The sequence below is a fragment of the Rhododendron vialii genome, chromosome 5a (assembly GCF_030253575.1).
Source record: "Rhododendron vialii isolate Sample 1 chromosome 5a, ASM3025357v1".
Classification (NCBI taxonomy): Eukaryota; Viridiplantae; Streptophyta; class Magnoliopsida; order Ericales; family Ericaceae; genus Rhododendron; species Rhododendron vialii.
Window position 1 is genome coordinate 27519697 of NC_080561.1, and position 24549 is coordinate 27544245.

A 24549-nucleotide genomic window follows, 5' to 3' on the forward strand; every position below is an offset into this window, starting at 1 on the left:
TGTAATTCGAAGTGCCTTTTGCCAAACAAATATCCCAATCAAACAAATTCAAATAATTACTTCAGTTTTCTCTAAACTAAAATAAAGTTTTTATTGCATCACTTCTGTACCAACACATCATGTGAGGCCAATGTGGCCTTGCCTACATTACTACCAGTGCTGCTCTCTACAATTTTATTTTACCTTAACCTGGATTTTATAAACAGATATACTACTTTTCCATCTATTTGCATTAATGTACAAGATAGGGTTTGACCCCTCCTATATACTGCTTAATAGAACACTTGTGGGGATGTATAAAACTCAGTCTCAAGAAACACCGGTCTCAAATCTTCCTGACACATGAATTCTAATGGGAAAAGAACAAGGTGTCCTCTCACCGACTTCAGTTTATCCCTTGGATCTGTTACTTTGATTTCTCCATCCTCACAGCTTTCTAGCTTCTCAGGGGCTACTCCTAAATCAATCGTGGTGTGTCCAATCTTGTCTTTCCAGTGGCTCATGCTTTGTCTAAATGCAGACCTGCATTTGACATCAAAAATGCAAAAATCCGGAAATATCACTGAGAAAGGAAGAAACAAACAACGATTTAGTATAGCAAAACTAACGCTAGGTTTGTTTCCACGAAAATTTGATCAATTATCTAGTGTTTGATGTGACGCAACAGAAAATATTATTTGTATTCAATGGAATATGAGTTGATTTTGGCGATAAACGTTTTCCACCACAAACACACCACCACGACTACCACTTAATCACAATCACCTTCCCACCCCCACCGTTGTCTCCACAACCATCACTACCATAGCCACTAGCACCATCATGTTAAGGGTGAGACCAACACAAGAAACAGTTAACCAAAATATACTCTGCCAAAACAAGTGGAGCGGGAGCAGAATAAGACGATAGGCCAGTCTGGTACCTGGAGTGAATAAGATCATTGGGGATGCAACCAAAGACTTCTTGGTAGATTGCGGTATTAATCTGTCAAAAGATAAGAAGTTATTAAGATGGTAATCAATCCCGATGCATTATTTGATCAACTTTGAATCACTACTCTTCCATTTTTGCATGTGGTTGAAAGGTCCAGTCTTTTGTGTATGCCTTAAACTCTTTAGAGAATACAAATGAATAATGCAGGTGGTACCAATCTCAAAGACTGTCAGACCTTTTATCTACTACAATCATTTTATGAGATTATAGGAACCCTAATGGCAAAACTTTTTGGTTTAAATATTTTTGAGGAAAGACAAGAACAATAGCTTTGTAACAAGACAAATAGAACTCAACTCAACGGGCTTCGCCCCCTTGTTGTAAGGTGCTGATTACCGAACAACACTTCATAATTCATGTCTGCAATGCATTGTTACAAAACAGCTCACTTTCATTTTTAGCTCTAGTTGGGTATATGGCAGCGTTTCATGCTATTACAGCTAATTTATGTTGAAGAAAACTAGTCCAAGTGTTCTATGGTTATGTGGGTTGTAAGATGACGTCTTAATCTTGTGAGAGAAGCTGAAAAGGTACATCTGGAGTATTGGAGCCCCTGTTTCAGCCTCTTCTTCCTCTGTTTTTCTACAGTAAACTCCACTGTGATTTTGGGTGCTTAGACTTTGCTTTCTTTGTGTGTGATCATGGTTTTGCTGCCAAAATAACCCAAAAGACCATATAACCTGAGGTCGACTACATGGGTCCTCTATGGGCATGAAGCAGTCATATCCCCGTATACTCAGTTTAGTTTGAATGGCGTCCTTACAATCCTTGACTAAAGTTCTTCATTGCCTACCACCCAAAACATGGATCAAGAGTTCTTTTTTTATCACATTTTGAACCGTCATTCCATGACCAAGTTTCTTTGGATTGACTTTGCACTTCTCTTAGATTCACCAACAGTTTCTTTTGCAGACCTTTTTATTAAAAGCCCATCTGATGCCGCATAGAATTAGTCTCCTCATTTTAAGTCCATTTTACATCCTTAAATCATTCATATCACAAGCCTTCAAATTAGACCCTTTAACTGCTGTCTCACCTCCAATTTTAGCTACTTCGTATTTTTCAAATTCTGATTACAATTTTCCCTACGATTAAAAAAGCCACCTAATTATCTGTTTCTGTATATATTCCCTCTTTATCTTATTCAAGCATGTTTGTAGGATAACGACATTTTCTTTTTTCTTGACCACCAATTACAAACAGCAAATTTCATTCTCACCTTCGCAGTTTCCAACCACAAATCCTTATAAGTAGACTCGGCTATGGGGTCTCTGATTTGGTTAATCTGAAAAACAATGAGAGCATGTATCAAAGCAGTTTTACCAGTTCACCTGATGATAATATGAATCAAGTGAAATTAATAGCAAAGAAAGTGCGCTCTCACTTGGTTTTTTAAATTACCAACCTGTCCTGCCGGAAGACCAAGGTGCTCCGACCAGAGGGAAAGCCGAAGACTCAAAGCAAATTTTCCAGCCCTCCAAGGGATCCCATTTATCGATGATTCGAGAAACTCTGTATCTTCAATTACTACAGCAATCTGAGAGAAAAATTTCAGTGACAGAGATAGTAAAATACTCTTTTTTCAGTAAGGTAAGGGCAGCAACAGTAGCAAGCAAAGATTAGCTGCAGTAAACTGGGGGCGTACAGAACACCACGCTAGCATCGGTGGTTTGTTCTCCTCTCTCCCCAGTGGTGACTAAGGTTCGAGTCCCACGGGGAGCAGGTTTGGGGTTTCAGGGCTATGGATAGCCTCTGAACCCCCTGTTGACTAACATACATCCCACTAACTCCTAATGTATGTCGTATGGCAAAAATAAACTGGGGGCGTACACAGAAGAAGGTAACAGCAATAAGTTTTGAGTCAATGAAGTTGAGAAGAAGAAACAATAACGTCGAGCGAGAAGTCATCTTTAGGATATACAGGATGTCATCATCCAGCTATTGATGTTAATTGACAATACAAGTATTAAACTATCCTCACAACCACCTGTGTCCACACTTTTCGAAGTTGTGTAGACCTTTGTTATTTTCAAAATTGTCCACGGATTAAACAGTTTTTAAAACCAAGTGATTTCTTTCTTAAACTGCATGAATAAAAACGTAAAACTACACTTTACTTGGTAACTGCTGCGGTTCCCAACCAAAAGGTAACTGCCCCGGTTGCCATCCTAAATTGTTTTCAGTTCTCCATGCTTCTCTATTTCCACAGCCCCAAAATGTGGTTGAAGGCAAAGTGGTGGTTGAGAAAGTTGTCGTTTTCTTCATTTTCTGTAAGAATGGGTTTTTTTATTTTTTTCTTCTAGTTTTTTGGGATTCTTTCAAAGTCTTTCAGTTAATTACGAAATCCAATATGAGTGAAAATCCGAGATGGATGGCCATAGCGATTAGTGAAATTCATTTTTGGTCATAGGTTGTGTTGAAACAGGTTGATCTTTTTCCCATCCTTTTCTTTAGCCCCTAGTCATCTCCGACAAATTCAGGATCAGAGCACTTATGGCTGCAAAACAAAGCCTTTTCTCAAATTTTTAAACCACCAATAAAAACTAATTTTTCAGGTTCTTAAGTTACGAAACGATCAATATATGTACAACTTGAATATTTTGTTACCAATAGACAGAAGTATGGTACTCCCTCTGTTCCATATTGAGAGTCCCATACTCTCTCTCTTGCCATTTTTCAAAAAAAAAAAATTCAACTACTTCCGTGTATAATTTTTCGAATTTGTTCGTACCGTATTAAAGATCTCAATTAGTACTTCAATTTGGTGCGAAAAAATTCAAAAAATTATACACGGAAGTAGTTAATTTTTTTATTTGAAAAATGGCACGACTTTTCGAAGTGGACTCTCAATATGGAACGGAGGGAGTATTTTATCATGAAAGAGTGCTACTGTTAACTAAATCTCTAGCAAGCAACTTATGCGGCCTCTGAATTGACCTTTTTTTCCCCTTCCAATCTGGCCTTTTGAAACACTAAAAACACACAAGTTAATACAACATACAGATTATTTGGATGCAAAGATACAGGATTTGTACCTCAGAGTCCCTTGATCCAAGCAAACTCCTATCATTTATATTGGATGATCCAACCAACACAATGCGATCATCTATTATCATCAGTTTGCTATGAACATAAACCTGAATGAAGAAGTAACATACATCAACATTGTTAGTTTACGTAATTTTTCCCCAGGTAGCATGTCCAAAAGGCATCCTGAGTTAATTAAGAAGTTTAAGTGTGTGAGATTCCTGCAATCTGTGCAACTAGAGGAACAGATGAAACTAGAATATTTAGTAGTTCTTCCTTTGTGGTCCAGTTTCATCTGACCATGATATAGGATGCAGGAAGCAGGATCATAGAAGATAATCTCAATTCGTGTGATGAGTCCAGCAAGGGATCAAATATATGTTGTACGAAGCATTGCCAAAGGGCTACTCCTCCTAGAGTATCTGTACGAGAGCGAAAAATGCTTATACTGATGAAAGCTATACCATGACCCCTCTCTCTCTCTCTCTCTCTCTCTCTCTCTCTCTCTCTCTCTCTCTCTCTCTCTCTCTCTCTCTCTCTCTCTGTGTATATGTATGTGTATGTGTGTGTGTGTGTATAGACACACACATACATGTATGTATCCCCACAAATGAAAAGGAGACAGATTATGCTCCAAAGTACCTGACTTGTGACAAAAGGACCACCATCAGAGAGTTTACCATGTGTCCTCAGGCCATAGAAAGAAATATAGTCATTTGCCTTTGGACCGAGCAATTCACTAAGATTATGCAATATTGAGTTTTTCCCTCTGGAAATGGTTCGATACTGCCAGTGCATTATAGCTCTCACAGTCGCTGCACCACCATCATCCAGCCCCCCCTGTCAATTGAAAATTAATACATAAATAGTGAGTACTATAATTAGGATTCCTGACATTCCAAAAAAAACAAAAGCAACTAATTTACTACCTGGAAACCTGGCAGTTGTGGTATGACAACAATAACCCTGAAACACTTCTGCTCTTTGTGAGCTCGCAGGATACGCCTATACAAAGCTTCAAGGACACGGTTCTGTATGATTTCATCCCCTGAAAGTCCTGAAATGAAAAATTGATTCTGGAAAAAAAGCAGCAGCAAACAGAATAGATTATCAGCAATAGGAAAAAGTGCTATTTATTTATTTACTACTATTGGATAAGGAAAAAGAAACGCAATTTGTTAAGACAAGTTTCAAGATCCCATGCCGCCAAACTATGTATATGCCATTTTTTAAATCCCATATCACTTGCTATTTTTCTCTTCTTATAACCTGTAGGCATGTAAAATTTCCAGCCAATCACAAGTTGCCATGTGTTGCAGGACCTAATAAATAGGGCATGGTAAATGATCAATCAAATGGTGTCAAGGGTCTTTAGATCAAAAGTCAAGATGATGCGTATAAGCCAATCAAATGGTGCCACGCGTCAAAGTGATTCAGTTACTATTTTTATTAAGTCCGGCCAATCAAATTAAGCCACTTGATAAAATAATAATTGTATTTCTCTTTATAATTGTCTTTCTTAAAATAAAAGGAAGAAGGATAATTATCAAGTTATATAATTATTTCTTTTATGTTAAATAAAGAAATAATTAGGAAGATAAATATGAAGGAGGTAGAGTTGGTCATGACTCTCCATCCTACATTTCCATAAATAGAGGTGCTCTCCTCTCATATTTTGATCAACATTCAAGCATCCAACTCCAGAGCTCAGAGCTCTGAAGATCAAAGCCTCAAAGCCCTTCAGAATTCCTCAAGTCTCAAGTCCAAATCCAACAAGAAGGTTCTTTCAAATCAAAGCTTCAAAGCTCCGAAGAACATTCAACCTAGATCATCATCTTCTTCGCAAACATCGGAGAAGATTCCGCCGTTCGATCCGAGAATAAGCATCAAGCCCTCGTTTCAACAACAACCGAAGAGAAGAAACAACCGAAGAGAAGAATCAGAGGATTATTTTCTCTTAGAAATTCATCAGAGATTGTAACCCTAGTTTTGATACATCAATAAAATTGACTCTCGTTTATCATTTTTCCCGTCTTTTAGTAGACTCGAAGTAGACTCGAAATTTGTGTTCAACACCATAGTTCCCTTTAGAAATTGACTCCGAGCCTCCAATGAGAACCGAAATGTTAGATACAGCAGAAAGAAGGGTCCGTATTTGACAGATTTCGAGCAACCCCTGCAGATCTGCTTATGCGTTGCAGCAACCATTAGGGAAAGGCGCAACCATTAGGGAAAGGCGCTGCTGGTTCACAACTGAGCAATCACCATGGACATTCCTTTACTTCCAAAAAACCTCCACTGGATGCATCCATTAATTTGTGGCTGTCCTTGCCCTTGCCAACCAACCACCCGAAAGTTGACTTAACTTCAGGTAATACCCCTAAACACCAGGTTTCCCTTTTATATGCAATCAAAAGGATTTGAAGTTCTTATACCATGTTAGATCACCAATTGTCCAGAAAGCTTAGGGTGTGTTCCGCTTTCCCCCCTTAAAAAATAAGTTCCCCCCTTAAAAAATAAGTACTTATTTGTAATTCTCAAGCTTAAAAATAAAAGGCTTACTAAAATAAAAAAATTTCGATGAGATCTGTCAAACCCTGCAAAAAAAATTAAAAAATTATTTTTGTAAGCCTATTATTTTTAAGCTTGAAAATAAGTCCTTATTTTTTAAGTACTTATTTGAGAATCTGGAACGGGCGAATGGGCACAACTTTGCATATCAAGCTTTTCCATGCATAGTATAAACTTGGATATGATGAACACGTTCCTTATCTAAAACTAAATAAGAAAGAACACTTCAAGTCAGGGGCAACCTATACTTTTGGGGCCTAGGCAACCTTGAAGTTTGGGGGCCCTCTATTTTTTTTTGCCCTCTATTTTGTTTTTTGTGTGAAGTAATAAACAAAATATAATTGAAAATTAATTAAAAGATTAGTATTACTTTTTATAGAAAATCAAGGGTATGGGGAACTCTTAAGAAATTCAAAGCCACAAATATCAGAAATATATTTAAGAAAGTGTGGATTTATTTTAACTTGAGATTTTTTGATATATAATTATATTTTTGCCAAAAAGATCGTCAAGCAAAGTACTTGCTGTGTTGTTTAGATCCTTTTCATTATTCCGTGGATCAAACTTCAAAGCGCAGCAGCGAGTTAAATTTACGCAGTTCATGGAAAAAAAAATAGCAGCAAAAGGTGAACTCTCCAAGTTTCAAACTAGGGAATGAGCAATTGAAAACGCGCATCCCTACCGCTGAACTATTTTGTGGATTCTAGACAAATTGCTCCAATTAATATTTGACACTTATATGCAAATGGGGGCCGTATGAGGCAACGTTATGGGCCTATGCCTTGGGCCAGCCGGCTTCAAGTGAATATAGAGTTCTGCATGTACTTATGTTACCTCAATGTAGACAAAGTACTCTGATTTTTCAATGAGATAACAATATGCTCTATGAATGCTATCTTCACTTTGACTGGTTCCGGCAGACCACTGGCTGACACTTCTGATAACCTGCATACCATGAGTACATAAAACATCAAGAAGGTTGAGATACACGAGACTATGAGAGCAGCAGAGCAACTCTCTCCAAATATGTGTACAATGCTCAAGATCTAGCAGAATAGTGTAATGATGCATTATATTGAAGATTAAAACTTCTATCTAGCTCTATGATTATTCTTTTTATTCTGAAACTGGTGCCCACTTATCAAAAACAAATTCTGAAACTGGTTCTGGTTTCCAAGGTGAACCTCTTAATGGCTTGACCACTAATGCAAAGTCTTAATTCCAAATTTTCAATAATGGTACACCTAGATGGCAGGGGATCGTAAATTACATTACAACTATGTCGTTGAAGTGAAGGTTTCTCAAATCAGGGAAATCCGAAAACTGATTAAACTGACGCACCAATGAAAGGCAATTGGATAACAAATTGAAACAATACCTAAACATAAATACAGAAAATTTGGATAAAGACCTGACACCTGCATGGGGACCGAGGCCCAACTTGTGAAATTTCATCAGCTGAAACATCTTGACGACCTCTCTCCTGTGTATCCGAGCACTCATCTGAAATTTGCAAGTCAGAGTCTTCCATTGAATCCACATTCTTAGCACTTTGAAGGTCTGTGGAATCAAGGTCATCCACAAACCCTTCCAACGTCATATCTGGAACTAAAGGTTCAACTATGGTTTTTCGGAGGGATAACGAAAATCGTTGACCAATCCTGTTTGGCTGGTCAAGATCATGTTGATTTTGATGCTTGTCCAGGCCGTTCAAATGACTGTCTACGTTTGCAGTATCTAAGCCATCTGCTACATGGGGCAAAAGCAACGGAATATCTTCCACTGGTGATTGAGAGGAAAATGAGTCCCGGCTACAAATGTCCTTCGGCTTAAGTTCAGCATTGCTCTCAATATCAATCTCTCTGCTTCTTCCCATGTAATGTGGGAGCACCATGTGGTGGTGTGGCATAAGAAGTGGAATTGCCTGTTCATTTGGAGCTTTATTTCGCTGGCAGAATCCATAACAGTAGTAAACATTGGATCTAAGAAATAATGAAGTACATGATTACAAGTTTAAAACCAAACAAAAATCAACCTTAGCATGGTTCCAACGCTGAACAAAATGTCTAGCAATGTCACGACAAGCTGGTCCCCAAATAGCACAATGGACATCATGCCATGGCATGCGAGGATATTTTTCGCGTTCTAGTTCATCTTTCATAGTGTCTTCCCAAGAATTTGGTTCCGATTCTCTAGCCAAAATATTTAAACAACGTAAGATTTAAAAGCAGTGAAAACAAGAGTATTAGAAGAGCAAAATCAAATAAGTAAGATCAAATTAAAGAACGCACAAAAACATGAAAATAGAGTAGAAGTCTCAACAAGGTATGAAAGTAAAGATCAAGTTGTCAAAGCTGTCATAATGCCTAATGGTGGTATTCACTACTATTATCAAAATTATGTAGAACTAAAATGTCAACTTTTCTCCGTCAAAGAGATCTTCAAATGATGAGCAAATAAAATTAGGTGTGTTTCTTTTCGTTTCTCTATCTGTTTTCAATTTTTTTTTTTTGGTTCAAGGGAGAGGCTGAAGGCTTGGGAGGAGAAAATCGAACTCCCGCATTGAAGGGGGACATACAAGGACCCTTCCAATAGGCAACACCAGTTAATTAAGTTTGCTTCTGCAGATACTCCACCGGCTCAACGAAATCTACCATTTGATCATCTTAGTTCTCAGCATCAATATCAAGGGAGCACTACAGTAGTTAAACTTCTCACTCGAATGCCTTGCTTCTAAGTTTCAACTATTGTCAGTGCAGAATTTCCAAATTGCCTTCTAGTTGAGCGTAAAGGATTTCTACCTTGGGTTATAGTAGTCCTTTCCAGGCCATATTAAAGGAGGGTAATCACCCACTTTGTGTTCAGGTGTGTCATAACGGCCAAAGCATAGATCTAGTCCTCCAATAAAGCAAATCTGGTAATCAACAATGACAAGTTTCTCATGGTGCGACCTGTATGTAATCAGCCACATCAATCAGTTCGTGCAAGAAACCAAGTAAAAGGAGAGTACAAACATAGATCTGAATGAGGAAAATTAAGATGTAAATCTCAGAATTGCAAGAATGTTAAGCGGATTAAAAAGATGAAACTGCATACCACAAGTAAATGCCAGCGGGGAAACGGTCAGGATAGCGCAGTACTTTCACATTCTCGTGAATGTTACGTAACCTATTCTTACTGTACAAACTGTTGATCTTCAAAGCGAGAGCAACCTCCTTGTACAGAAGAATGTAAATCTGTATGTTTAATTAAAATTTAGTTCTGACATGTAATCATCTTTCGGCAAGTAGATAGGTTCAACAGCCAGATATGATAGAAAATGATACTGATGCGGAATGTACAAGGAAATGGGCGTTTTTATTTACAATTTTCTATACAAATTACTCTGTATTACTCCTATAACCACTGAATATCTCGTATTCCCCAATTTTTTTTAAGTTAGGAATTAAGGATGATTTCCTTTTCACATAAGGATTCTAGGTTGCCTTTCAGTTAGGGCCCTTGGGTTATAATAATAAGACCTGTGGTCATTGTTTGCGATTTGCCAGAGTTGATTATAAGAATGTGAGTTTGAGGTTGTGTCTCTTTGCGCTACACTTCTTCCCTTTTCTCACCCCTTCACGTGCTGCATAAGATATCTTAAAGCATTGCCTAACAATATAATGAAGTAATGAACTGAAAAACCTCCAGCATTTGTGTGCATTAGATTCATGCCTTACAGAAGACGCTACAGATAGTAATCTGATGACAAGGTGACAACATTTTTCCTTCATATAATTGAGGAGCAATAGATTTTAACTTTCCAATGCATCCACGGAAAATTACACGTCAGCATAGAAACTAGCAGGCACAAATATGAACTGAGATTTCCAAGCTACTCCTGTTATGAACTTGGATCCAATTTCCCAAAATCGTACAAAGTCTAGCCATCATATCACCCCATTAAGTTACAGACGAAAGAAGAGAGATGAATAGAATTTTCTTCCAAACTGACGTAGGGTGGAAAGTACACCTCCGCATGGTGCCTCATATAACCAATTGAGCACTTGAAACTATCCCAGAAATTTCATTTGACTAATTTGGTAGCTCTATATCTAGTGCACCCAACCTTAGTTTAAACATCTGAAGTGGTGGCAGTACGACCAAAAAATCTTGAACAACTCAACCATCCACCTAAAAGGTACAACACGTGCCAACTATGAAAAGCCTACACCTATACAAGCAGGGCCAAGATGTAAGCCTGAAGAGATAGGTTGTAAATGGAGTGAGTTTTACCCCAAAATAAAAATAAAAATGGAGTGAGTGGCATCCCGTGTCCCCCTTTCAGCCTTGGTTTAATGCCTTTGGAATATGTGTAGTATAATCTGTGATTTAAGGTAGTTCAACACATGGATAGTGGTGGGGAAACAAAAACAGTATCAAAAGTTTAAAAGAGCTATTCACATTTGCACCTGGACGCCTTGCTTAGCTTTTGCTTCAAGTAAAGCATCAAGTCGGGAGGAACTGTGACTGTGAAAAGGACGTCTCAAATACAGCTCTGGGCAAAGCCACCATCCAGTCATATATATCTGCAGTCAACTTTTGTTGATTAGAGAATTTAATGGTAAAACAGATGGGAAATTTGAATTCACAAGGGAGCTTTACGATGTGAAGGTTGAACCTCTGACTTTGCAGTCTCTATAGAAGAAGCAATTGCTTCAAACGCTGCTTGGCCATCTACAAACCACTGAGCTTGACTGCCATCCTCAATTAAACCTCTTGGAGGAGCAAAAGAACCATAGCGGTGAGGATGACACCAACCCTCCGGAGGGTTTAGAGCAGCATCATTGATTGCTGAAATCCATCCTTGGACTTTAGCATTACTGGTGGTTCTTAACCTTGTGATCCGGTTTGAACAAGAAACCTTTCAAGAAGTCCAATTGTTAAAAAACAAAGGAAATCCCGGGAAGGAATATAACAATTACAGTACTGTTCCATATAGTGGACGAAAATTTGTGACTTCTAATATACTATACATCAAGGATGAAGGTAAAAAAGGGAAACCTTCTGTATAGAGGTGTTCTATCAATGATTTCTTTAATATATCATCTGGAAAAAAAACTTCAACAGTAATTATGTCATAGGTCTCCCAAAGCGTTGATGTATTATATGTTCCCCAATGTATGGATTTGCTGATTTAGTCATGCAGTGTTCAGTGAACAGAGGAGAATTGGGTTTCTCTTACATAAGAAAATCCTGCCCATAGAAGCAGATTCGAGCTTTATTATCACATTTTAATATGATTATACTTCTATGGAATGGTCAATCAGAGGGTACAACTTCCCATATCAGTAAGGTTTCAACTGTACTACTCCTTGAGAGTAGTGTAGAATCTCTTTCTATGCTAATGGTGACTGGAACAGGATGGACCTCTCAAGCATTTTGTTTAAAGTTTCTTTATAGAACACAGAGCAAGGACTAATATGATCCGTGATGTAAATAGCCCGAGAAAGATCATTTTTGTTCAAAGATCGAATTAGGCTTTTGATCTTAATTGGTCTGCTACATTCGGAGAAAGGCAGAAAGCTATTCCTTTGGTCAAGCACAATTTATTATAATCTATTTTCCAAAGTAGAGATATGAACTATTCAGCTGAAACAGATAACAACTTCAGAAATCAAAAAATGATTTCAATATTATTTCCAGCTTCAATCGTTACTTTAGCTGCAGAAGATATTTCAACTGACATGAAAAGCTATCCTCAAGGTAAATGGTACAACATTACAAGCCAACAATGAAATTACCAAGTTGAACCCTGCTATTTCTAGTTACTCAGTTTTTTTTTTTTTTTTTTTTGATCCGTAGTAACTCAATTGGTGCCATCAATTTGCTTGAGTACAAGCATGCCTCCCATAGCTAAAGCACAATAACTATTTTTACTTATACTACTGAAAAATCAATTTAGATAAAGTCTAAAGTTCATTTTTTCCTTTTGGGTTGCAGTTGGATGCATGCTACAATTTACCCCAGTGCCAAGCCTATTAGCCAGCGTGAACAATAATACCTAAAAATATAATGATATAGCATTGTTTTTTTTGGTAAAACATCATTTGTTGTGGTTGAAAATGTCAAACAAGTCCACACAGTTGAACTCATCATACATAGAAGAACAGAAGATGACCATAAAAGCCACCACCTAACATTGTGGGGATTCCCTGTTCACAAGGGTTTAATCTTATTTGGATAGTAATTAGAACCAATCATGGAACTGATCTACTGAACGTCAAATATACATAAACAATAAAAACGTAAATATCCCCCATAATATACATATTTACTGTATATTTTTATTGTGGAGATGACACTGATGATTACTTGTAAATAACACTGCATACAATTCCAAAGTGTTATTGTAGAGGGTCTTTCACAAATGGGTGGTAGAATAGAAGATTAAACGCATGACTAAAGTCAAGCAAATGCAACACGAATTTCCCAACCTTAGAAACAATTTATTCTTTAGTTTTCAAGTCTCAATCAATTAAGATGATTAGAAGCAGTTAACCTTAAATGTGTAACATAAAGGATTGGGTTCCTTTATCTCCTCTGCCAAATGAACTTGGACCTCTCCATCTTTTCCTGAATCTGGCAGCACATCGAAAAGGGTTATGTCCAAAAGGTTGGTATCAAAAGGATCTTCCAGTAAGGCCAAGAACCCAGGCTTCAATACAGCCCAAACCTACATAAGCAACAGATTGATTGGTTATGCTCATTGTGATGTGTGTGTGTGTGTGTGTGTGTCCGTGCACATGCATGTGGGCGGGTGCATGTGGGCGGGTGCATGTGTATAAATTCATATTCATGTATACTAAATCTTAATTGCGAACTACACATTAGCTTGAACACTTGCAGTCCTAACACACACTGGAGCACACATAGAACATTACAACAGTACTTCAAATCCAATTGAATCGAGCAAAGAGAGAAGAATTCAAAACAACTTTGAGAAAAGTGGTCGAAGTGTGAGAGTGATGAAGCATGCAAAATGAGCAGTTGATAATCAGCCATCTTTGAATGCAAAATCAGTCCACAATGTAGATAATTTTGATTTCAAATAGCAAATTTCCCTGATAGACAAACCATCAGTGGGCATTTTTTTACTGGAACTGGAAGACATTGACGATTATGTGCATGACACGATACAGACGCTCGCACATGCATTTATCATGCAAATATTGTGCTTCTATTTTTGTACTCTAAAATATAGCAAAACCTTATATTCGTACGCTAAGTTACCTTTTGCCAGTTGTTGTAACAACAGTCAAACCAACGACAGACATAACAATCATCATCCTTTGGAATTTTTGCGAGATGCTTAACCATTACATAACCTTCTTTCAACTTTGAACCATATTCTTTCAAAAAAGAGAGCTTAGAGACCTCCAAAAACTTGCAGACCTACAAAATACAAAAACGTGTTATGGACGCAGGATACTAAAAATAAAAAGAATATTGTTAAAGGGAGCTGTCTTCACCCCATTGCAGGATACTAAAAATAAAAAGAATCACCGATATAAATCAAGAAAATACAAACTGAAAAAAAGAATAGAAAAGTACAAAATAATCCAATTTCATTAAAGGGAGCTCTGTCTTCACCCCATTGAAATCATGTAAGAGGAACAAGGATCATGTTCTAGCCATGGATTAAGACAAAATGACCTAGTGCATCAAACTAAAGGCTCAGTAAATACTAAAAGGCAAAAGCAGTAGTAGCCAGCAAAATGTGGGGAGTCATTTGGAAGACACCTATCACAGAGGAGGGGGAGGGAGGAGGGGCAGGGAAAAGAGGGAGTTTAGTACTTATTTATCCCAAAAGTTGGGCAAATTCGCAATTGATATCTTTGCAGTTTTCAAACTATTTAAGGCCTTTTTACTATCCAACCAATAGCTAATGTTCCAGATTATCTTTGACATGACCACATTCTCTATAGGGGGTCAAACATTTGAGAGAGGTTTATTACACAGAGGACTCCCTTGTTTTATTGGAAAAGGAAAAAAAGGGAAACAAAGTAGATCTTAAAAGTTATAGGATGTCAACATTCATGGCGCAATGTGTGAGATTGATAGGCGACTTATTTTTATTTGGAACTATCCTTTTGATTCATATAGGTGAAAACAATACTCCTTATTACTTTCTCATTTCCATGTTGCAAAGGCATCTATTATTTAATATATCAGAATAGTGAGGAACTCCTTTAAAAATCGGGAAAAGAAGTCTGAATGAGTTCTAATGTTTATTTGACAACATCAAACTTACCAATGAACTAAATTAAAAGCTTTGAAGTTCAGAAAACCAAAAAGATTAAAGGGCAAGGGAGAATAGATATAAATCAGAATGCTTCAAATCATTGGCACCTAAGTTACTTTCTTGAAACTCAGAAGTGTGTTGTTTATATGTCTAAGTAATAGACATATGATGGACAAGTGTGATGTGTCACAGAAATGTCTGTTCTAGACATTTCATGCCAACAGGACAAATTTGGATGCCTGACTAACAATTGTTGGGGTATGTCCCACCCGGACAGGGTGCTTTCTTAGGCGTGTCCGTGCATTTCAGTTTGGTAAAATGTTTTTGGCAATGCAAATAATAATTAACTTTAGGTATGATAAATTACCCCCCTTCTCGTGATAAAATGAGGCCATTGTCAACAATTCATAACTTTCAAACATTAGAAAGATCATACAAGTACCCAAGTTCAATTGTGAGAAATTATCCTACAATTCTAACGATTAGAATTTATCTTCTCATTACAATTGGCGTTCTTACTCAAATTATTGTTGTGCATAACCCAATATGCAAGTTAAAAATAAAATGACCTTGCTATGGGGCACAAGAACGGTTTTCCATCATAATAAGGAGACATCACCAATACATGCAGCAAGCCCACACGAAACAATAGATAAGGAACATGATGACATAGTTTAACAGAAGCTTGGGAGTTGGGCCTACAAGGATCTTCCGTATTACCTTGATATACTAATCACCAAACCATATTAATTTGGAAAAATCCTCGCAAAATCCTTAAATTTCTAAGGAAGCAAAATTAACCAAAGGAAGAAAGAAAAGGGAGTTGGGCAGACGGTAAGATGCCTTTTCCTCTTCTGAACAAAGGATAGGTTAATCAGACAGAGGAAATTGATCCATGTAGCCAATAACAAGTTAATCAGACAGAGGCTTGTTCAGTTGAGTTGTGTTGTGTTGAGTTGTGAGAAGATATGGTTCTTATCTACCAGATTTCAATACAGCGTCAATCATCAACTTACTCCTTAAAAACAAGAAAGAAAATGACACAATTTATCTGTCTTCAATAAAAGGTAACATGATGTGTAGTTTTGAGGAAAGCACCATGCAGAAGCAGGCTAGTTTGTAAAAACACATAATTTTGCAACGTTTGCCCATGTGATGCAATCGTAATTGCATCATGGTGGATAGGAAAGGCACTGAAGTTCATAATTACAGCATCAAGAAAGCGAGTGATAAACTAGCATAACTTTTCGTTCTACTAATAGTGAAAAACAATGGAAAGAGAAGGATTCTAAAGATTTATGCCTTGGTAGCTACTAGCTAGTGAGCTATAACTGGAATTCCATCCCAGGTAGTATTTTGGTAAAATACTAATCCCCAAGGTCCTGCTAATCCCGTTAATCAGATAAACTTTCATCAGATTAAGTCATTATGCCAAATTTCGAAAATTCCTCCCAGTTTCCTAGTATAACAGCTGATTTAAATCAATGCACCTCAGAATGAACTTGTAGTTCATGCATGTATGACAAAATAGTAGATTCTACACAACACGAGTAGAAATCCGTAAAAAGTGAAGTCTTTGGATTTAGTAGAATTTCAAGTACAATTTGTAATCACAAAAAAAATAGGGAAACTACAACTTTCAATTACGAAGGTGATGGATCAGTCAAGAAAAACTATATTGCTGAATATATAAATTTCTGTAACTTTGTCCATAATTAGCAGAGGGTACAAGAGTTTTGTGTGCACCTCTCGGGAATTCACAATGTCCAGATTTCCTAAAAAGTGATTCAGATAACCTTGCATCGCAACTTTTGCATTTTCCGAAATGGTCTGCTGTGCTCCCAGCACTGCACAAATGACTGGCAAAGCAGCCCTCGATGGAACGTATCTGCACAAAATTCATTCTGTAAATGTAATGGACAAAACTTGGTACGATAAACAGTAAATGGACTAGGCAAAATGGTTTAACAATCACCTTTTTTTCGCAACATCTCCATGATGGACGGGAACAGCACCATCATCAGGCTCCTCATTGTCATGCACAACTGCTGTCTGATCTCCTATTCCTATGTTATGAAGCCATTCTCTTGCCTTTCAAATGAAGATTCAATGAACAAAAACTCCTTTTAAACAAGAAATGATAGCCCCATAACCCATCAGGTGCTGCTATATATGTCTACACACACACACACACACACACACACATATATAAGTCAAAAGAAACCTGCTCTTGTTTCTCGTGAAATTCTTCAATTATTGCACGCTTCTTCAAAGCAAAGTGTAAATAGATAACTTGCGAAGCTTTCTTCAGTAAGTGCCACTTAAACTGTATGAAAAGAGGCATTATCAGTTTTTCACGCTATCAACATTGTTTAACGAGACTGAAAAGGAAGATCATCTTACTATCATGATTCCAACAACTTGAGGAGATATCACAAGGAAAAAACCAATCTCATAACAGCACAAGATAATCGCATGAAGACAACAGACAACATGCCAGAATTAGGACTGAAATTTCAAACCATAAAAGCATTTGTAGTTTTGGGAATATAAACTGTTCAGTTCATACTTTCCAACACATATGGACTTCAACTGTAACTATGCAATCATGAAGCAGACCAATCAATTTTTTTCTCAGTCCCTGCCAAGCAAAGTAAAATGGCGATCCTCATCACTAATCTAAAGCTTAAAAAAAATATTTACTTCCTATGCTCTTATTTTCTTATCAAATTAGTATTTACTCAAAACCACATGTGTAGCATAACCTGCCACAGGAAATGAAAACAGGAAATGAATCGTTCTTTGGTAAGAGTATTTGTATTCGGTTGGACTGTAGGAGTACCAGTTCACTTTACCTACAAATGAGATGCCAAATACTGTGTTAAACTAAGCTTCCACAACTGCAAACCTTGTGCAGTATTATCTCTTGGTCACGTAAATAATTTAAGCAAATTTTTCAGTAGCAAAAAACATTGAGGCTTACACCTTGCTGTATGAGTTAACAAAGCGCAGCCACCCACTAAAGTTTCTCAATACCAAAATCCAGCAGTATTTTTGTCCTTCCAACCAGAACTACCAGAATGTAACTAAAAGGGCTTTCTGGTGCACACATTAAATTCAACCACTAATATCAAAAGTTTCAACAAAATAATAAAAAAGAAGAGCCAATACTGCAGTAATTAACCTATTAGTTTTGTAACTAAATCTCATGAATCAATTCGTTTAAATAGCATCAAGTGGTCCCCATGAATTGAGATGAAATATTCTCCATTTAAAGCGGTTGTTCACAGACAACGAAAGCCTAATCATATGAATGAAAGGTACCCAACTTTAGCAATTAATATGGATAATTTAACAACAAACCATTCAAATTTCTTTCTGTGAAGAATAACTCCCCTTCTTTGTGAGAATCAAAATCAATACAAGGCATAAACACTACAATCAAATCCTTTCCACATTAAAAGAATCTTTCGACATAATCAAAACCTTTTTGTTTAATTAAAGTCCGTTGTCTTCTACAGTAATTTCTTTCCCACTTTGTCTAAGCATCTAAGGATGTACTATATACTACAAAAGAAAAACAGCGCATATGCGCACAATCAGATTATCATAAACCTTGCAAATATACCAAACCAAACTAAACCTAACCAAATCCCAAAGAAGGTGTTTAACACTGACATTCATTTCTTACCAAATTAAACAAGCTTTCAACACAAGCAATCATACATCAAACATATCAAAATCTAAATCCCTGTGTCGTTAGGAATTTTCAAGACTTCAAGATTCACAAAACCTCTGACAAAAACGTCCATTTAAAATCATTTAACTGCGTTATCTTGGAATTGACAACATTTTGGTTGCCAAATTTTTATGAATCATATTCCCTCCGTCCCGCAAAGAATGTACCCAGTAAAAAGCCGTGCAGTTTTTGAAATCAAAAAAATACTTTTGTACATAATATTAAAATTCATTTAACAGCATTTTCTTGGAATTAAGAAGATTTCAGTAGCTAAATTCAAATTTTAATGAATCACACGTAAAGATAGTACCTATAAAAAGACGTGCAACTTTTTGATTAAAGAATACAATATTCTCGTACCTAATTTTAAACCTTTTTATAGCAAATTAAAATCTCAACTTTTTAAAATTTAAAATTATACATCTTTTCGTAAAGTAATAAAAAAGAGTCGTGCTCTTTTATTGATCGAAATAACTTCGAAAATTATGCGCGAAATTATTTTATTTTTTCACATCCTCTCAGCTTATAAAGACGCGATTATAGAACAGAGCACGCACATAACCACGTCGTATACGCGTATGAGAGAGAAAGAAGAGAGAGAAAGGAGGTGCCTGTTTGTATTCGATTTCAATGGTGTACGACAACTGCAAGGGACTAATATCGCCGCCGTCCGGTCGAGAAACCGACACGATAGTCGCCGTCGGGAGTTCTTCGAAGATCCTCTCCGGTTCGGAACCGTACCACGACATCGACTGGATTGGAGCGCACGGCGACGCGCCGCCGCCGGAGATAAGGCGTTCCGACGACATTGAATCCGAGTAGGATCACAGGCGACCCGCTTTCGCATGTCTGTCTTGTTCAGTTTTTATTAGAGAGGAGAGAAAGCATAGCTTGAACGCAAAACAGGGGAAATTATTTATATAGATAGTGTGATAGAGAGAGAGAGAGAGAGAGAGAGAGAGAGTTTTGTTGTGAGAGAAATATATCGAAGACAACTTGATACGTACACGTCCGGATGGTTAACTGGGATTGGTTAGTGAGTTTAAAATTTAAATTTTACAGTTAAGGTTCCGTTTGTTTCGATGTAAAATGTTTTACTATAATGTAAAATAATTTTTATGTAAAATATATTTTCAGAAATTAAATTTTAAATTTTTATGTTTCAGTGTTTGATTGATACTTGAAAATATTTTTAAAAATTAAAAAAATAATATAAAGAGATAAGACTTAAACGATAAAGTGATCTGAGAGTATTAGAATTGAACGTGAATCAGGAGTGATAATCAATAAAACTTAGTAACGAAAATTGCAGTAGAAGGCAGCAGATTCATTTCAGAAAATAACTCACGGAAGATTTAAAGGTAAGTCATTTTTATCCAATTGATGGAAAATGTTTTCTTTATTTTTACACACCCAAACACCGGAAAATAGATAAAATATTTTATCGAAAAATATTTTATGTCTAAACAAATGAGCTTTTTTTTTTATAAGTATTTTATAGTTAGATGGTGAGAAAGTAATTTTTAGTAAATTTTCGAATATCGGTGTAGATGAATTGTATTTCTTTTTTTTTCTTTTTTTTTCACAGAAAGGCGATACACCTTTAATTCATTCCCTTAAGTTATCCGGCATCTACAAAAAACCACTCAAATACAGATCAAGTTATATTGTAACTACTGATAATCACCCGAAAACAGAGATACAGAAAAATAGTCAAACCCTAAAAGAGACGAAACTAATTTTAAACTCCTAAGCAGGAGTCATTATCCATCCACGGCAAACATGGACACTAGTTTCGAGACACAGGGCACCTCGGAATGGACCGGAAAAGAATTTGGTGCGCATAAACAGACCCCGGGCAGTGACCATGTAAAAAGAGGGGAAGAAGACAACGCATATATTTTAGGTGTTGGAAGAAAAAATGGTGACGCATTAAATGATGGTGATAGGGGGTTGATTGAGAGATTATGCGAAGGTAGCGTATAGTGATGACACGTGTAAAAAGATGGAGTTATAAGAGACTCTGCTTGAGTATACGTGGATTCTTTATGGTTAGTTGCACAGAAAGTGCATGATAGTTTGAGATTTTTTTTGGTTGGAGGAAGAGATTAAATTAATGGGCTGTGCTATGTGCACAGACTGCTGTGCACAGTTGCTGTGCACGAATCATTTCTGTAAATTAATATCGTTCTAAGATGATTCTAAGACGAAATCATATTGGCAATTGAGCTGTAGGGATCCCATTTGGAAACCGTTACAACTGAATCTCATGAAATGCCCAAAGTACCCCTTAGTTTTTTCTGAACAATTTAGGGGGGTTTTTTTTGTCCATATTTAAATCAAAGGATATTTGTCCTGAAATACCCAAAGTACCCAGTTCCCCTGCTGTTCACATTAGTGGACTTCACACGATGCGATTCGGGCACGTGTGATCCACCTCGGTTCCACTTTGATATTTTGAGTTGTTGATTACGAAACAATTCGATGATAATTAAATGCCCCTCTCCACCTGCTACCATCTCATTTTATTGAATTTCACTTTATATATGAAGTTTTTAATATTGCATTACATATTAGTTTTTAAGGAAAGTTTATACAATTTTCAACTATAGCGTTTAACATTGGAATTCTGTGTCCCCTCAAATTATGATTTTTTTTTTTTTGCTTTTGTTAATTAAGATTACTATATGTCACTACACCAACACAGATAGACTACAGCTTAGAAAATGGATAGTGGTGAAAAGGCGAGTCCCATTATGATACTCTTCTGTCATAGTAAAGACCCCATCAAAGTCCAATGCCTCATAAAAGAACTCATTGGGTATTTTGGTCAATTAACATGTGGTGGGGACCATCAGCTCGCTATTAAGGTTCCATACGGCATATCCGGTACTAAGAATAACTTTCAGAATATCCTAAACTTTTGGACTCAGAAATGAGAATATGCTGAAGAGGCAAATGATTGATATCTTAACTCAATTGAGGACCATTATACCTAACATTACAATAATAATAATAATAATAATAATAATAATAACTATTTTTTCAATGGTTAGCCGTTAAGGTTATCTGGGCAAGTTAATGGGCACCTCAACTAATCTTTTTCTCGATTAGGTCAAAAACAAGTCATTCCCGTTGAGATTAAAAAATTTACAAGAAAACGTTGTTTTTTTTTTTTTTATAACCTGATTCCAAGAATCCAATCTTGATCAGTTATGTGGAAACCAAACCAATTAACCAATCAGACTAGGGCTCCCTTTGGCTCATTATAATAAGTGATTACCAACGCATTGAGTTGAAGGAGTATCTGGCATTCATTTGCCATCTGATGCTTATGTGCTTACTATTTGGGGTTTCTCCTTATTTTGTCTTTATTTGATTTTTTTATGCGTTTATTAGTTTTGCGTTAAACTTTTGTCAATAATTGATTCGTTTGGACTTAGGAATCGGAAAAATAAAAAAAAATACTTTTACCCAAACATTTTTTAAAATATCCAAGATAAACCTGAAAAAGCCCCCCAAAAAACTGACTTTTAGGGCTTTATCTTGGATATTTTCTTAAATATTTGGGTAAAAGTAAAAAGTTAGGTGCAAAATTAACAAATGCGGAAAAAATTTGGATAAGAACAAAATAAATAAATTAAGTCAAAAAAACTAAGGAGAACAAGGTTGATAAGTTTTCAAATGCTTACTTGTACGCATCAGAGGATTGAATTTGTCGTGATCGTTAAAATATCCAGAATAATTAATTGTAGAGTAAAATTAAAAACACCATAAGCGTTAGTTACTTGAACAAGGATCAACAAATTGTCTCGGGCAAAGGACCTTAAGGACGTATAAAATATTATTATTATTATTATTATTATTATTATTATTATTATAATATTTAGAATACTCAAAATTATGCATTCAAAATGTTTATCTATTGGTTTAACTTTTAAAAAAGTAAATATACATACATATCGATATATTGAAGGACTAGATAAACTTTGTAAACGTTATTATTCTTTCGTGTGAAACAGTTGTGGGAGGATCTCCGGGGATTAGTCCGAAGTGCGCGCAACCTGGTCCGGGACATCCTGTATTATCAAAAGAAACTTGAATATATTTATTTTACTTAAAATGAGAGTTGGGTGACAAATATTCCCTAATTCTCCTGTTCAGGAAAAAAAATCCCTAATTCTTTATTGTTTCTAGTCTCCTGCTTCCCGTGCCAAATTATTATAATTAGCTATTTAGAGCATTTCTAGTAGAATAATCAAAAGTGAATAATCAAAATATGTTACATCAAGATTTTGATTATTCATTTAGAGTTGCTAAAGTTAGCAACGTCCGTTCAAAAAAAAATGAATAAGTTAGCAATTTCAAGTTTTACATTGGTTATTTTTTGCCGATAATCAAAACTAATGGGCCCACTGCTAGTGATTTCTTTCTTCCAAACTTTTTCCCTTCATTTCAGTATGTTTTTTTTTTTTTGGAAAAATATTTTTGAAACAAAAACAGTTTATGTTAAAAACAATTTTAAAAAAATGCTTTTCGAAACAAAAAACTGTTTTTTGTAAGTACAGTTTTTTTAAATAAAAAAAAAACTGTTTTTGAAAAAACACACTTTATTCACTTACAAGTTTTGAGAAATTTTGAAAAAACCGTACTTGTGTTTGGGCTAAATTAGCTCAACTTTTGGCAAAATGATTGTGTGCGAGTGTACCAAAAAAGAATATAATTTATCCTTTTCAGATTAACTCAAAATGGCTAATTTAATCCGGCAATTGTGTTATCCGTTCGATTACCTCAATTAAGAGGATTTTTCTAAAGGTATCAATCAATCATAGATTGACACTCTTCAATTAGAAAAGATAACCGAACATAAACGAGCTTGAATTTAATCAAAAGCAAGTTTGTATACAATTACTCTTAAGATTTCGATAAGAATAATGCAAGAATATAAAACACGCTTGAATTGAATCGAAAGCAGGCCTATATTCGACTACTCTTTTGTAAGACAAGGACAGAAATATATAAGATAACTTGAATTTAATCAAAAGTGAGCTTACATGCAAATAAGTCCCTCTTTTTTTTTTTTTTTTGCCAACTGATAACAGATATTATAACCACGAAGAAAATCATTACATCAAGAATGGGACTCGTCCCTAATTAAGGGATCAAGTAACCACGACGGTGGGAAATCAGTCCAAAAACAAGACCCCATACCAAATATACCTCTGCTCGCCAACAGATGAACAACCATATTGAAAGACGTCCGGCAAAGGAAAAAGAACAGACTTGAAAACTTCTACCCAAGTCCTGGACATCATGAATAATAACTCCCAACTCCTGACTAGTCACAATCTACCCATTTATCATATTAATCACAGCTTGAGCATCACTCTCCACTACAATTGACCCTAACCCCAACTGGCCCCCCAACAAAATCCCTCTTCGGATTGCCATGGCTTCTACCACTGCAGGGCTAGCACACCATGACAACTTCCCCATAATAGCACCAACAAAGCTCCCCCTACTATCTCGAATCACGACACCGAAACCGCCTTCTCCAGATTCCTTCCTCCACGCACCATCTACATTAATCTTGAAGGACCCCTCCAACGGTCGTTGTCACAATTGCTTTTGCACCTCCCCACCTCCCCCTCTCTCATAAAATACCAGCAGGTTCACTACCAAAAATTCTTGAAAAGCAGCCACTGCGCGTCTGCTGATCATTTTAGGGAGGAGGATCTTGTGATAAAAAATTGCACCATTTCTCCATTTCCAAATGTACCACAAAAGCATAGCAGTTAACCCAAACACCACTCCTTATTAGTTACAGTCTGCCATCGTGATAAGAAACCGTCCCACAGATCAGTAAAAGAGTTAACTTGTAAATTTACGACATCCAACTGAAAAGGGGAGCATAACCACACCCGACGGGACAACA

At 36.4% G+C, this 24549-nt stretch overlaps 1 protein-coding gene across 2 annotated transcripts; it reads right to left on the bottom strand.

The window, feature by feature from the left end:
- Positions 1 to 30: 30 nt before the first annotated feature.
- On the bottom strand, positions 31 to 19563 carry LOC131325948 (phospholipase D zeta 1-like). 2 transcript variants are annotated; one of them, XM_058358460.1, is made up of 20 exons: positions 19226 to 19563; positions 17100 to 17201; positions 16851 to 16966; positions 16622 to 16763; positions 13864 to 14025; positions 13133 to 13306; positions 11252 to 11494; positions 11043 to 11159; positions 9688 to 9827; positions 9393 to 9542; positions 8627 to 8783; positions 8003 to 8515; positions 7426 to 7536; positions 4950 to 5096; positions 4663 to 4860; positions 4029 to 4130; positions 2399 to 2530; positions 2213 to 2278; positions 923 to 984; positions 31 to 522 (listed from the first exon to the last, which is right to left on the bottom strand). In XM_058358460.1, the coding sequence occupies exons 1-20, from the start codon at positions 19421 to 19423 to the stop codon at positions 273 to 275; spliced, it is 3282 nt and encodes a 1093-aa protein (XP_058214443.1). In that variant the 5' UTR covers positions 19424 to 19563; the 3' UTR covers positions 31 to 272. The 2 variants fall into 2 exon arrangements, with proteins under 2 accessions (XP_058214443.1, XP_058214442.1); XM_058358459.1 differs by having other exon boundaries at positions 8003 to 8539; positions 19226 to 19562.
- Positions 19564 to 24549: the final 4986 nt, after the last annotated feature.

Bases quoted from the DNA above. Each gene is read 5' to 3' on its own strand.
- LOC131325948 (XM_058358459.1), bottom strand. From the start codon at position 19,423: ATGTCGTCGGAACGCCTTATCTCCGGCGGCGGCGCGTCGCCGTGCGCT. The intron at 11,160-11,251 runs GTTCAACCTTCA...AGTTGACTGCAG, and splicing joins TAGAGACTGCAAAGTCAGAG to ATATATATGACTGGATGGTG. The intron at 2,531-4,028 runs GTACAAATCCTG...TTTTTCTCTCAG, and splicing joins TTGGATCAAGGGACTCTGAG to ATTGCTGTAGTAATTGAAGA.